General features: G+C 38.1%; 1 protein-coding gene across 1 annotated transcript; it reads right to left on the reverse strand.

Moving 5' to 3' along the window:
- Positions 1 to 10,178: 10,178 nt before the first annotated feature.
- zgc:162730 (mRNA decay activator protein ZFP36) lies at positions 10,179 to 13,078 on the reverse strand. Its single transcript, XM_003441573.4, has 2 exons — positions 12,926 to 13,078; positions 10,179 to 12,434 (listed from the first exon to the last, which is right to left on the reverse strand). The coding sequence occupies exons 1-2, from the start codon at positions 12,956 to 12,958 to the stop codon at positions 11,253 to 11,255; spliced, it is 1,215 nt and encodes a 404-aa protein (XP_003441621.1). The 5' UTR covers positions 12,959 to 13,078; the 3' UTR covers positions 10,179 to 11,252.
- Positions 13,079 to 15,786: the final 2,708 nt, after the last annotated feature.

Consider the following 15,786-nt stretch of genomic DNA (forward strand, 5'->3'; position numbering starts at 1 on the left):
AATTGTTAGTAAAAGGTCTCTTGTTTGACCATTCAGCAGATACTTGGAAACACCTAACACCACCCAACAAACTTAATGTAATTTTAAACATTTCTTTTCTAATGGAGCAAAAGTCTTCCCTCACCCCTCACCACAGAGGATGGTGCTAAATCTTTTACTATTAATAAATGGAACTAAAAATAGTAATTTACAAAAAAGATTTTTGAAGTATCGTATTGACTAAATGTCAAAATGTTGTGGTAAGTGCAGTGTACTTGGCTGTGGTGAGTTGAAGGGGGTGGGGGGTGGGGCATGTGAAGAAGGGCATCTGAAGCTGTGGTGGAAAAGATATCATTTAGCAACCTTTTATTTATTGTGCATAAACCCACATGAATACCACCCTCTGCACAACTCATCCTACAGCAGCACTAAAGAAAACGGGCTGGACAAATGAATTTGCGAATCTGTTTCTTTGGATATGTCTTTTTTCCTTTTTAGGAGGAAGAAACCTCTTAATAATGACACATAACTGTGTTCCTAAAAAGGAACCTCTTTCTACTCCCCATCAGTATATTTGCTGTATCATTCTGAATTTACCGAAGGCTTTTCAGAGAGGTTTTTTTTTTAAACAACCTGATAATAATGAATGTAATGAATGTAAGATAAAGGACCTACAATAGAGAAAAGACTCCAACAATTAGATGACCCCCGTTAGCAAACACTTGGTGATTCTTGGAAGGACAAACTCTTAAGAGGAAGAAACCGCAGACAGAAGCAGCCATCCTACATGAGTCATTGGGAGTCAGAGGGGGGAGACAGTAAAAAAAGACAGACTGTGGAAGAGAGCCAGAGTGTAATAATAGCTAATGATTTAATACACAGAAAGTGTGAAGAGAGGTGAGTGAAGAAGAAATGCTCAGTGTACTTTGGGAAACCCCAGCAGGGGGGGGGGGGGGGGGGGGCAAAGCACTACTGGGGTGATGTGGTACTATAAGATAAGGCCCTGATTATTCGAGGCCTTGTATATGAAGAGAAAGGTAATTTTAGAGAAAGTTGATTTTACAATTAACAGGGAGCCAATAAAGAGAATCTAATATAATAGAAATATGGTCTCTCTCTCTGGTCCCTGTCAGTACTCTTGCTGTAGCATTCTGGATCAACTGAAGGGTTTTCAGGGAGTTTTTAGAGCAACCTGATAATTAATTACAACAGTTTACCTAGAAGTAATAAAAACACGAACTAGTTTGAGATCACGAACATTACTTTGAAACAGGATGTTTCTAATTTTAGAGATATTTAACAAAGCAGTTCTACATATTTGTCAAGATAATGCCACCCTGAGTAAGTATCTTGTTCAACACCACATTTCTAAGATTTTTTGGGACAGTCAGTTTTCAGTTTTCAGTTTTATTTGTCATATGCAAGTTAGCACAGGGTCAACATTGCAATGAAATGTGTTTGACGAGCAGCAGTCACTCAGCAGCATGGTACAGTAGAAGAAAATATAATAAAATAAAATAAAATAATAAAAAAATAAACAGAAAAATAGTAAAGAGCAAAATATTAGAGAGACGTGGTAAAAGAGAAAAGATGACTAAATATATATGTATCTATAAATATAAATATATGTACACTAGTGATTAAATAAGAAAATCTTGAAAAGAAATATGACGAGGGGCAGATGGGATATTGCACAGGAATGAGCAGCAGAAAATTACAGTATTGCACTTTTAAATATAAATATCAATAACAATAAAGTGGAGTGACCAGTGCAGATTAAACAGAGTCACCTCAGTTTTAGCTTAATATAGAAATAGAAAATTAGTAGTCTTCCATGTCTTTATTTCATTTCATAATTGGTAATTAGTCGGTGTGTGTCATCTAGCCTCATAGATAAACAAAGCTGGGCATCATCTGCATAGCAATGAAAATGTATCCCAGACCTTGTAATATTAAGGAAAGTATGGATAATGTAAATAAAATTGGTCCCACCAGAGAGCCTTGTGGAACTTTATGATTAATGTTAGTGTGTGAAGAAGACTCCCCTTTTTACATGAACAAATTGGACTCTGTTAAATAGGTATGATTCAAACCACTGCACCACAGTGCTGTTTGTTTGTTATTCTGTGTCTCATGTGATGCTCAAGTGCCTTGTTCTAATTTCTGTACTAAAATATCGTGTGAAGTTTAACAGCAAACACATAGAGATGAGACTACTGTCTGAGGCCATAAAAGATCATTTTTTAACCTTCACTTGTGCACTTTCTTTACGGTGATGAATTCTGACTGAAATTCTTCAAACAAACCATTCCTCTGCAGATAGTTAATTAATTATTTTACAGCTACCCTTTTAAGAAATTTTGAGATAAAAGAAAGGTTGAACATTGGTCTATACAGTAGTAATAATATTTATAGTTGCTGCACATAATGACATGCCAGTGGGATGATTTTGAATGATTTTCTCTCTAATGGTGAAATTTTATTTGTGAACGTTAAAGGCTGGGGTCAATAGAGCCCTGATTCTTTCTCAACCTGGCTACAGAGCTGAAAATCAACAAATAGTAAGAAGTCCTAGCTTTAAGGAGGGTAAATGTACCACAAAAAAAGTATTTTTCCAGGGTAAATGAAGGTTTTCTAAATTACTGACACCATTTCCTCCCCATCCTATGAGTTATCTGCGTCAAGGTACACATTTGTGAGTTATATCAGGGAGTCAAGCACATTTGATTTGAGGTTTTCTTTTTCAGAGAAGACACAGCAACCAGGCTTGTACACAGTGAGGATGTAAGCCTGTCTGGGATTAGAGTTTAGGTAGCTTCTCTGCACTTCGGTGGAGACCAGCTACCAATGCTTTGCAATGTGGTGGCACATGGCACTGAAGGTAACAGTGGAGGAATTACACCTTTGAACTTACAGCACTTTTAGAAGACATCTACTGTATTGAAATGTATTCCCCATTCCTGTGCACTCCAAATAATTTAAATTGAAATGTTATTTAGACACGACCAGACAAAAGAAGTTCCACAGCTGTGTTAATGTACATGTTTGCTGTGTTTAGCCTTGTTGTAACACATAATTTCCCATATTTGGTATAATAAAGTAGATCTCATCTTATAAAGCTGTAAAACAATAGTATCTTTTATTTGTCTGACATAAAAGTTTATTTTTTAAAGCAAATGTTATGATGTCAGTATATGCTAATAGGTTAGTAAGAATTTATAACTGACTGTAACATGATATCCTTGACGGGACCCATTTTCAAACAATAGCTACAAAAGTTGTTGGGGGGTATGGTTAAATAAAAAAACTTCGATTTATGATCTTTATATTTGAGCTGATTGTGTCTCTGCTCCTCTTTATTTGAAAGATGATACCTAAAATCATAAGCTGAAATACTTCTATATTATATTTACTAGTTGAAAACCCACAAAAATAAAAATGACACTATATCTATTGTTTTGACTGTCAGACAATTATGTTTTAATTCAAGATGATTACTATTTGGGGCACCAGCTTTAAAGACCAGAATTTATTGTGAACTGTTGTTGGGTTAGAGATAAAAGTGCATCTTTTGCTCTGTTTGGGTAGGTACATGACATTTTTAAGTCACTATTAGCCTTACTAGACTTAGCAAACGTGTTTTGTAAACTGATTTAGCCTATAATGTATAATTATCATACTAATTCAAATACAAATCAGTCACATGTGACATAAACTAGTATAAAAGCAAAGTAGACCTCTTTTCAGCCAGTGTTTAAAGTGTTAAGTCATTTGGCCTTTCACATAGAAAGCTGTTTTTATCCTCATGTGCAGGTCACACATCTGTCCTTAATAAACCCACCGACACAGTGATAATTTCTTTTCATACCATAATAAGAAAGCACATAAAAACAGGAAGTGTGAAGTCTAAAAGGAGAAGCACATACTGAGTGTGATCATGAACAGGAAGCGTGCAGAGAATATGTATGGGCTGGCCTGTTGTGAAAGATCTGTTTTAATAACACAAACAGATGTGAAACTGTCTGAAGGGACTTTCTTCTTATGCCCAACACCCTGATGCAACAGATCAGACCAGGCTACAGAGTCTATACAAAGGCTGACCGTTCTCACACAAGAATATAAACCTACCTAACTAAAATAGATTTATTACACTTACTCACATGTGTGTCATATTCTGGGCCCTGAAATCATGCTCAAACTGACAGCTGGTCCTCTGGGGTAGGGGGAAAAGCATTCCAGGAGCAGCACACATGACTGACGAAGAAATGTGGAAAAATGGGAAGTGAAAACTCTTTATATGTATACATATATGAAGAACAACAAACACACTCATTAAGACAAAGATTTTGTCTGATAGGATACACAAACACACACACTCAAACTTCTTTTCATATCTTAGCGAAGACATCTAATTGACATAATGCTTTCTCTAGCCACTTACCCTAACCCTGACAATCAGGAATGAATGCATAACCCCAACCCTTGGTCTATACCTAACCATAACCTTTTTGTAACCCTGACGATCCTAAAAAAATGCCTTCAAACTCATGGGAAAAGGCATTTCATCCCCATAACAGACTGTTGGTCCCCATAAGTATAGTGGCATGCCAATTTTCTGTCCTCACAAAGATGTCTATACATGTACACACACACACACACACACACACACACACACACACACATATATTCAAAGATATCTGTCTCAGTGTGGTTGTTTGTTTCCTTGTCTGCTCCCAGACTCATCAGGAGTGCTTCAACCAAACTTGGCATATGAGGAAATCTTAGGCCCCTGAAGGTTCTTATCTACATCAGATAATTTGACGTTATCATGATCCCTAGCAACCGCCTAGCAACCTCCTAGCAACAGACTACAATTACCTGTTTTTAGGATTTATGCACCTATAACACCTTATAAAAACTTCATATAATTTATAGCCACAAAAGTTAAATTATACATGACAGACTATGATGATGTCACGTTACTTGGAAAACACCTAGCAATAGGTAAAAATGACCTCTTTCTAGAGTTCATGTACTTCCAATACATCAGTAGTGTGAATATACCTGCATCTAAAGGCACGCTTGTGTCAAAGTCAGCTGAAATGATTTGTGTAAGCAAGGTTTATTTGTGCACTGTTCATGACTTGATGGACCAGTTCTGCTTAACTTCTGTATAAATCATATCCATGGAGATTGCCACCTTCCAGGTTGTTATTCTGGGTTTTCATTCTTGTGACACAACCCAAAGTAGCCATTTCTGCTTTTCAGATCAGTTTGTACAAACTCATCTAGATTCACTTCTCGTTCTATGAAATAGAAAAGTTACATAGGTTAGGTCACAACAAGTATTTTTGCTGGATGAAAAACCATTTTTTTAACCACTCCTGGCTCCTTACAGTTGCAATGCCTTTTTTCCCCCCACATTTAAAGTTTTTCAAATTTTCTGTAAGAAGAGCAAAACTAAACAAGAAAAAAAAGGGATAGGGATCCACAGATATTTCTGCATTAAATTTCACTATTCAGTCAATTTTCCTTTGAGACCTTACTGAGTGAGATTTTCAAGACACATTCAAAAATGAATAAATAAATGCTCTTCCTGTAAATCGTAAATTGAATATGTTGGACACCTTTAGGGCTAAATCAAACCGGCTGGTGAAAGTAAAACTTGAGAGAGGAAGAGGGGAGTGAAAGGAAAAGAGAAGTGGCTGTGAGGGCTGTGAAGGGAGAGTTCAGGGAATTTTTCTGCCTTACCAACTCCTCTCCCCCTGCTTCCCTTACAGTCTCCACCCCCTGTTCCCTCTGTCTGCGTCAAAGGATTGAAGACAGAAGAGTAGAGAGCAGGAGGAGGGGTGGATTGAGGTCTTTAGCGGAGGAATGTAGCAGTGAGAGAGAACAGGGCTATAAAAGGACAACACTTCCTGCACTGCTGTGATGTCACTACTAAGATATTTCCTCCTTCCTTTGCCTCCAAATCTGACATACTGATGCTGCTATTTCACCTTAATTTCTCTGAATTTCTCCAGTTCCCCTTCTTGCTAAATTTCAAACTATGGAGTTTGTATTTGTTAGAATTATTTACCGAAAGTAACAGATGCAGGAATGTTTATTTTACATGCAATGTGAGCAAATTAATTCCTATGCACAAGGCCCGGGAGCATACATTTGGTCTACAATTTCACATAAACTATACTATATTTTGTTTTCTTGGCACACACATCTGGATCTGTAATTTGAACATTAATTTACCAAGTAATTGGTTGTGCTCTTTAAGTACATAAAAGCTTCATTATTTTCTTTGTTATGGATTTGGTGAGCTGGATAAAACATAATAAAGCTCATTAGTATTTCAGACAAATGACAGTGATGCTTGAGGGAAATAAAAGTGTAATTAGGTCTTTGTAAATAAAGTCTTGTAATCACTGTCTGCTATTTAAATTGGCAGCATATTGAACTTTAGATTAAAATGAGTTTTTAATAATATGTGAAGCTAGTTGTGCTCAGCATTCATCTACGTAAAGGGCCAGGCTGTGATTTTTAAAAAGCACATCATCGACATAGCAGCTTACGCACCTTCCTGAATACGACTAACTACATTTGAAATCACTAGATGCTTTTTTTCAGTGCTTTTTCAAGTCTTTGGTGTCCCAGATGACTTCTACTAAGTATTGCACTATTGCAGTTTTGTCTCCCGTTTAATCTTTTCAGGTCTCCCCCTTTTAATTGCACGTGAAAGTGAATCATAGCGATGATTCAACAAGGTTGACTCCTCACGCTTCTGTGCAAGGATCAGCACCACTGTGAGCACAGGATGTTTAACAGTAGAGGGCAGTAATAGCATTAAAGTGGACTAAAATATTGTTCAACAATACAAGTAGGATAATAAAATGTGACCTTGTCTATATAGATTTTGTTAGACCAGCTATTTTACTGTAAGTTTCTGGTGAACTGCAGTTGCTTCAATATTATTGCTTCAATGATTAAATGATGGAAACTATGAGGGCGAATGCCTTTAAAAACATCAAATAAGTGTTTTTAAGGTGTTTTAATGCATGTTAACGCCTTCGGGCTTTATCTTTTCCAAGAAGGAAAGAAAGGCAGTGTTTTCTAGTGACCTCGTTGGTAAAGTAGAAGTTACATAACGTACTCCGTCACGCTCTGAATGGTTGACGAAGGCTTGAGGTTGAAATATTACTCAACTACAATGCTTAATCTGCATGTTATGACAGACAGGGTGGGAACAGACCGTTTTTGCAAAGCTATAAGTAAATTACAATCATACTCTGCTTGAGTTTACTTACTGAAACATGCAGAGACTCATACTAGCACATTTTGATGGTAGAAATTTTACTTCATTTTATTTCCAGACAGCTTGGCCAAAAGGATTTGATTGCCAAAGGTTGCAAAGTTCCTACCAAAGTGGATGAAGTTGAAAACAAGCTGCTGAAAGAGCCTCTATTAATACATGTAATAAAAGCAAATTCAAGCTCTTTTAGTTTTCCAACTTTAGTCCCTGAGTTTCACCTTGACTTGAAGTTTCACCAAGTTAACTTTTAAAATGATTTATAAAGCTCATACTGAGTGATACCTTTGGAACCAAGTTTTTGTATCATTTACTTTACTATCAGTCTGCTTGTGTTTATGATGAGAATGAAAGGCTGTTTTGACCTTTTGAAACTATTGCTCAAGTGTCTTGCGATAAGACTATCTCAGTTATGGTTTTACCTTTAGACTGTATTGCATACAATTGCTTTGATAGACCTCACTTCAGTGTGTATGTGTGTGTGTCTGTGTGTTCCTCTATGTATGCGTACGTGCCTTACGTGTATAGTGCTCAGAATCAGATGACTTGGGTAAGGTCAGTTTTGACAGTAACAGCCGTGGTTGATCAATAACTATTTCACAGAAAGCAGTGGTAATGCTAGCCATGTGTGTGTGTTGCAGTTCAAATGACTGTAACAGGCTTAAAAGACATCGTGAAACGAAGAGTTAAACAAACACAGAAGAAATAATTAAACAGATTAATTACTATGACTTAAAATGCTTCCAGGAAAAGTACACTTCGCTGCACATGTGAGCTACATTAAAGTTCCATAATAGAAATTACTTAACCACAATGGCCAGCTTTTCTATATTTTCATATATTTTCACAGAACATTATGTTAATAATAAATTAAACAGTTTTTTCGTCTTCATTATTTGGTCTCATAAGAACACTTTAATGGACTTTAACCAGTCTGGCCTTATAGAACAGGCTGTGAAGTTGTGAGCACACAAACACCCACTCATTCCTGCTTTTTTGGCTTACTGTTTACACTTTGTGGTCATTGTCCATCACCATAGCAACACATCCTGCTATTGATCAAAAGGGGAACAAAGTTGGAAGGCACAAGGCTATGAGGTTCACTCGGAGTCTGAAATCCAGCCCTTAAAGAATCTGAAGTATATTGACAAAAAAAAGAAGCCTCAATCATAAATTTGGTTTTATTGTTTGAACATAAAGGGTGTGAGTTAGGATCATAGCAGAGCTATCTTAGGGATTGGTATACCATACTTTTTTCACTCATGATTTCCTAAGGTTGCGGTGTTTTGTTCAGATTAGTGAAGTTTGCAAATGTGAAGTTTACTCATTTTTGTTCAGGAAATGTCAACACAAGCAAAGCATTTGTCACTCTGTTAATATTGGGAGTGTCATGTGTATCGACACTATAAAACCACATGACACCGTGATGTGGTTACATGTAACTCTGGTTACTAAATGATCTTGGTTATTTGTAGTATGTAGGAGACGGACAGCAAACAAGTTGCCTAAACTCTTTTTATTATAGCTTTTCAAGTCATTCGAGTGTCACTATCATATAATCCTGTGGCTGGGATAAGCATGTATGGTCACCACAAACAAACCTCACCAGAATTTTTGTGGAAGCAGATGGAGAGCAATGACAGTGTTACCAGTAATACGAGTTAGTAGGAAGAAGTGTCTCTAAAAAAGAACCGATTTCTTAGGCTCTTAACTTGGAGGGGGAATTGAACCCTCCCACATTTCTTGGAAATCCTGATTCAAAAGATCTCAAATGGGAAACATTCCCACATCATATTTATCTCAACAAGCTGCAAAACTATAATCAGATACATCAATGATTTGTTGTTTTTATTGTTCTAATCTCGTTATACAGTACATATTAATGTGTCAGACTATTTCACACTTATCTCCCACATCGTCACAAGTGCCTCTTCTGTGTGTGTTCTCAGATATTCTGGGTGTTACTGTAAGCAGGACTTTTATTATTCCAGATCCCAATCTTGCTAGACAGCGTACACTTCTTTGACAGTATGAGCCCGGGGGCAGTTTGCGCAACAGTCTCAAGGGGAATGTAATGTGGAAATTGCAACAGAGTGTTTTAAAAAACGCCTCCTTAACTCGTAAATGTGCCTTACAGAAACAGTGACGACAGAAAAAAGATGATATTTTTTCTTCCATGAGATTTCCCACTGCTCAGTTTTCTATAAATGCTTTTTTGATATGTAAAAAGCAATTCTCCATTTGCTTTGAACAGTTACACTAAAAGCAATACCCTAATATCCAACATTCAATTTAATGCACAGCTGCAAAGAGCTGCCAAAACATTGTAGGTTTTACCTGGAAATAAAAAGCTGTGTGATAGTGTGTATAAACAAGGTAATCTAAATACCTGACTGTATACACAACAAAGATGTATGGCACAAAACAGAATCGGGAGAGAAAAAGTGGAGGACAAAAGGTCAAGGTTCCATATTCAGGAGACTTGTTATTATTTAGCTGTAATGCAGCAGAATGTATATTTAAGTGTAACATGTATAGGCTTAAACACATTCAAAATCTTGATCTCATTTCAAATAATGTAGAAAAAAATCCTCAAAAAGTATTTGTGATTCTGGCTCAGAGGTTCAGCAGATTTCCCTCCATTTCTTAAAATCTGGTGCTACTGAAAATACAGGATTTCCTACCAACACATGTAGAAGTCAAAGTGGTGGTGTTTTAATAATGGTTGCTTCCATTTAAGGGGAAGCCCAGCTCCAATGTGTCTAACTGAAACACTTAACAGAACTGAGCCTTGATCGGTCCTTCCTTTCTGTAACTACAGGAAGTTTCTGAACTCCACATGTCAAGATTCAAGTCTGATTGAATGCGTAAGCTGTAAATAACACGAGTCCAAAACATCAGCGTACAATCATTTCTTTATTGAGAAATTTTTTTTAAAATGTATTTTTCTTATTTTCAGGCAATCAAAAATATAAGATTCTCTTTTCTACTTTGCTCTTTCTCACATTTGGATTTCACAAACAGTTTAGTTTTTTCTCCATAAATAAAGTACAAAATACAATTTTCTCTAAATGCAAATAAATATCATAATAAATATTTCAGTTTAAGTTAAACAACACAAGTAACCAATAACCAAAAGGAATACTGCGGTGTTCCCTGAACCAGGCTGTCAAACACAAGGGGGAAATAAAAGATAGTGTGCAATTTACAAAGTAGCAAATATTACAGAATGTTTTACAGAATCAAATGTTATTAAGTGTGTCGGGATACATATATTCAGATTTGAATTCACTGACATAACTTATTTGTATTAGAGCACTTTGATCTTTGAGCATTCTGCAAGTTGTATTTGCTTCCACGTCTACAAAACGACAGACACACACATACACTCTCACATGCATATTCTGTACAAGGCACACATGCGCACACACGTCCACACACAGACAGAGTGAAGAACGAAGCTTTGGTTGAATGCTACTGAGAGATTTGACAGGTTCTCCCTTTAGAATTAGCTGTAAAGTGCATATCACAGACACATGTCAGGTCTCACTGGTAAAGGCTACTGAATCACACATACTGTTTGTGGCACAGAGCATAAATAGCCTATTAGGTAGGGAAAATATTCAAGGCACAGGAATCACACTGATTATCACCAAAGCTATTTTGATCACTACCAACCAGAGCATTCACTGGTAATGTCAAGACCTGCAGATGAGTTAATTTTGACGGAAGACCGCATATAAAGGTCTTATAAGCTACATATTATGTGTTAAGTATAAAAATAGATTGATAACATTTGGGTACTTAAATCATCTCAGTATGTGTAGTTTGTCTAAGATGAGCTCAACTTTACAAACATAAATTAAGAACTTTAAGTGTTATTGTCGACTTGTTCTGAACCGTTCGTGAAAAGTCCAGATATACAGAAAAGTTAAAAAGTCATTTATCTTTTGTTATTTCCCTTTGGATCCATTTAGTCAGACAGGGATAGGCGTTCAAACACAGTAAGCCTCTTGGTGGCTGAGCCATCAAAGGTCGGAGACTCGGTTCCACTGGAACTGCTGCTGCTGTAGGACTCCTCCAGGGAGTCCTCAGAGGAGAAACGCTGCAGTGAAGGCTTTACGAATGTTCCAGCAGCTGGAAACAGCATACTGCTGTCCTGGTGCTGCCCTTCCTTCACGTTGGTGAAGACACTGGTGTTGTTGCTACTGAAATTATTTCCATGACCACACACACAACGTGAGACCTGTGGCTCCAAGATGAGAGGAATGTTATGGATGTCTCCAGCGCTCATACGGGTTTGCTGGGTGCCAAACGGGAATGCTGCTGCCTCACGCTGCACAGAGTCAAACACTGGGGAGAGAAGGTCAGTAGGAGGTGGAGAAACAGAGGGAGCACGGCTGAAACCGTGGTTAGGATCATTGAAGACCGAGGGGAATGATGGAGGGGAAGAGCTGCGAGAAGAGCCCAGAAACCCAGCGAAGCTGACACTCTGGCGGAGCTGGTGCCGTGGATTGTGAACACTGGGTGTTGTGGTAGTTTGCTGCCGCTGGAATTTGGTAGACATTAACGGAGCATCGCTGATTTTCTCCTCATGGATGAAGTGGCAGCGTGAACCATAGGGGCAGTAGCCAAAGTTATAGAAGGTTCTGCAGGGCTCTGTCTTGTACTTTGGGTGGCGGTACAGTCCTCTTAGTTCTGCCTCACCATGGGCAAACTGGCACTTGCTGCCGTACTTGCAGCTGCCAGTCTCCTGGAAGCCACGGCACAGCTCAGTTTTGTAACGGTTAGAGGACACCATTGGTTGGGTCTGGGCAGAAACAGTAGATGAGGGAGGGAAGCCTGGTGGGGGAGGCACAGTAGTAGCAGTAGGGCCTGAGGGAAACAGCTCCGAGTTCTTCAGCTGTCCAAACGAAGAGAGAAGGCTGCTGCTGGATTCGGTTAGACTCATGGAGCGATCGGGACGGAAAGGGAGCTGTTTCTGTGTGGAGACGGGGGCCGGGCCCCAGATGGTTGGCCAGAGAGAGCTGCCATTGTCGTCATTATTAACATGCTCAGTGCTCATGTTGAGGCTCAGAGAGCCAGGAGGGGAAGGGGTGAAAAAGGGGGCAGACCGATGGCTGCCCCCTTCGTTCAAGGCCAGATTGATCAAGTTCTGTAACAGACAGAGGAGACTGTTAGAATCCAAAACAATATATGTCTAAAATTAATGAAATGCTGAACATTTTCAAAGTCGTTCTATAAAGCTTTATTTAGGATATTTGGTTAGAAAAATGACAAACAAATAATAACAACAACAATAACAACAATGTAGCCAAATTAAATTGAGATTAACTGAAATAATCTAAATGAATAAAATCATAGTTTGTGATTTTCCATTACTTTACTGATACAGGAAGATTAAACTAGGGCACACAACCAACTGAGCAGCTGACCGTCTAAGTCATCTCATTATGTCTTAAATCACAAAGTGAGGAGGCCGTCTGTCATTTCAAAAGGTGTTTGCATCAAAACACCGTTTGGCACAGCAATAAAATGAGCAGAAATAAACACCAGTTACTTTGTATAAGCAGTCAGAGCGCCATCCGCCAACTACAAAAAGCGCTTTTCAAAACAAAAACAAAACACTGAAGTAGTTTGACTCACCTTTGCGAAGATATCGTCGAGCATTTCGGACATCCTTTTGGCAACAAGATAAGGACTCAGGTCTCAACTCCAGTTGACTGTTGGATATATGTCCAGTCTTAAAAGTTAATGGTCCAGTCTCTCCTTTTTAAAACAGTATTTAAAGGCCCCTCCTATAGTGGGAGGAGTTTCCATTCCCCCTTCCGGGATGACGCTGCTGGTGCCTCAAGTTTCATATGAGCTAAGACATGGGCGGTACCTAAACGGTAGAAGCAAGACGGAGGAAGCGAAGAAAGAAAAGTGTATTTTTAACTAGTTGTGTGAAATGTGTCAATTTTGTAGGCATGCGAAAGCAAGGGGGCCTATTTACATAGATCTCATACCCACTCCAAACCTAGAGCACACACGCACACTTGTTTTCCTGTTTTTGCTCTTATTCTGTACCAATTAGTGTGAATGATTTTAACCGCACAAACTCTGTGATATTTTTTAAAACCCAAAGCGCTCAAATGTAAAGTGGCAAAGAAGGCTGTTTATTTAAGATGAATACACTGACTCCTTTCATCTCAAAGTACAGGCGCATCTGTTCTGTAGTAAACTCTGTGGTAGTTAATATATAGTAGTAAACATGCAGGCATATACTCATATATGACTAATGCCCAACTTTCTGGAAGCGCCATCAATCATCTCTGATCACATCCCATGTCACCTCTACATTATATCTTTCGCTTACATTACATTACATATACATTACTGTACTTTCTTGTTTACCAGAATACATGCAGCTACATTTCCCCATCTGTGGTCTGGTTTCTGCTGTGCACCAGAGCCCCAGCAGAGTCTAACCATTACCAGAACACAGACAATAGAAGCATTGATTACATATGAAAGAAACCAATAGTGGTCTCTTATTGGTGGTAGAGTCTGATGAATAACTCCTTCACGTCATGTGTAGCCACACGTTTTTGAAGCTGTTTTAATGCAAGGTTTGCACACATGCCCCACTTTGGATGGCCCACAATGGAAATGAAGCTGACACATAAACTTGACAAACAAAACTGACAAAGTAATTACCGGAAGCATATTGTTATTAGTGTATAACCATTTTTTCTTTCCACAGTGAGTATTGTGTTAGCTATGTTTTTCTGTCTTTCTCACAGGCATAAAAAACATGTTACATTAACACTAAACTTGTTTATAATATTCAGGGGTGATTTTTTTTATATAGTACAACTGTATAAACACTCTGATTCACACATTGCATGGGCCGGTTTCACACAGTGTCAAGTGTGAACAATAAATGCTCATATAGTCTGTACCCTGACAGCTGAAGCAAAAGATTTCAAGCCCTTCTTTATTTGCATTTTGTTTATTATGACTGTGACAAAATATAAATATCCCATGTCTCTTGGTCTAGTTGAGTCCATTCAACCACAGTCATGGTGAAGACGGTTAACAGACGATGACCACTAACACTGTTTACAAGGAGAGTAATCTACAGAGGGTTATTGGTGAAATGGCTGCCTGTTCACGGAGTGTAGTATCGAAAGCTATTGATGGAAATTTGACTTGAAGGGAAGATTATGATAACAAAAGGTGCACAAGCAACAGGTATGACTGCATAGAGAAGATCATCAAGAAAAGTCAACTCAAGAACGTTGGAGAGCTACACAGGAAGTGGCGCCACCACAGAGAGAGCTGTCACATTCCTGATATCTTAGAAACCTCCCATAGTGGGCTATCATAAGAAGGAAGATGAGACACCCCAAAGTAAAAAAAAAATTAACAAGAGCTGGAGGCCACCGTCAAAGTGGCCTGCTACAAGCTTCAACACATTGGTAATTCGTAATAAAGGTGCCCCAGCTAAGCACTGAGTGCATAAGTGAACACACTATCACTAGCATCTATAATGCTCGTTGTTTTTTTTAAACGCAACAGTCATCATTTCACGCATGTCAGTAAATCTAATAGCTTCTGTTTTTTCTGCAAAACTGCTAAGCTGTTATCAGCCAAATGAAACACCAGATTTTTTTTGTCACTACTGCTGCGTCATCAAGTCACATGAGTCATATTTAGTCTAGTAAATGACGGCAAATATATTCTGATCACAGTTGTGTAACAGTAAAAAAGTCACAGTAAACAGAAGCTGGGTGCCATGAGAAATGAAAAAAGAGCCACAAGGATTTTTTTTAAAAAAAACTTTGCATTGTAAATCAAAAGTATTCAAACAGACTCAGCAAATCCTTTACTCCAAATCAAACGTAGCTCCTAACTGAAATGAAAGAGTTTTGCTCAACCAGGGGAATTATTAATGCATAAGAGGTAAGACTGGATCAACATTGGAAAAGATATCTTCACATACAACACAAATCTAGTAAATTAAACCAAAGCAGAAAATGAAAATACAGAAGTACATTGCTAGTAAATTAAGAGCGTGAATAAAGTTCCCACTTCTGTTTCAAGAAACACTGAGCTATAGCCAACCATAGAGTTTCGCTACAAGTTACCGCCAGAACATTTGGATGCTCTTCTTGCTCTCACTGTACTTTCTTAAGTGTATTCCCTCACAACACCTCTCTGTATGTATTTTCGAGCCAACTCCTTACTGTCATCTACATTTTCTCACTGTTAAATGCATAATATTTGAGTTTTTTTAAGTTACTGCGATGAGTTGCGTTTATTTTCGTTTTAAATCATTCTTGGATACCACGTTGTATAAATGTGCAAGAGGGTTTGGTGAGAATCACAATCTATACCATGTACACAACTCACAGGCCTCACATGCACGCCGACACTAACAGTGCAACTCAAGCCAAACGAGCCTCTCATGTTCAGCTATTAATAACTGCAGCTCCATATAAATAACCCCTCTGCATTTGATA

The sequence above is a fragment of the Oreochromis niloticus genome, linkage group LG14, assembly GCF_001858045.2.
Source record: "Oreochromis niloticus isolate F11D_XX linkage group LG14, O_niloticus_UMD_NMBU, whole genome shotgun sequence".
Classification (NCBI taxonomy): domain Eukaryota; kingdom Metazoa; phylum Chordata; class Actinopteri; order Cichliformes; family Cichlidae; genus Oreochromis; species Oreochromis niloticus.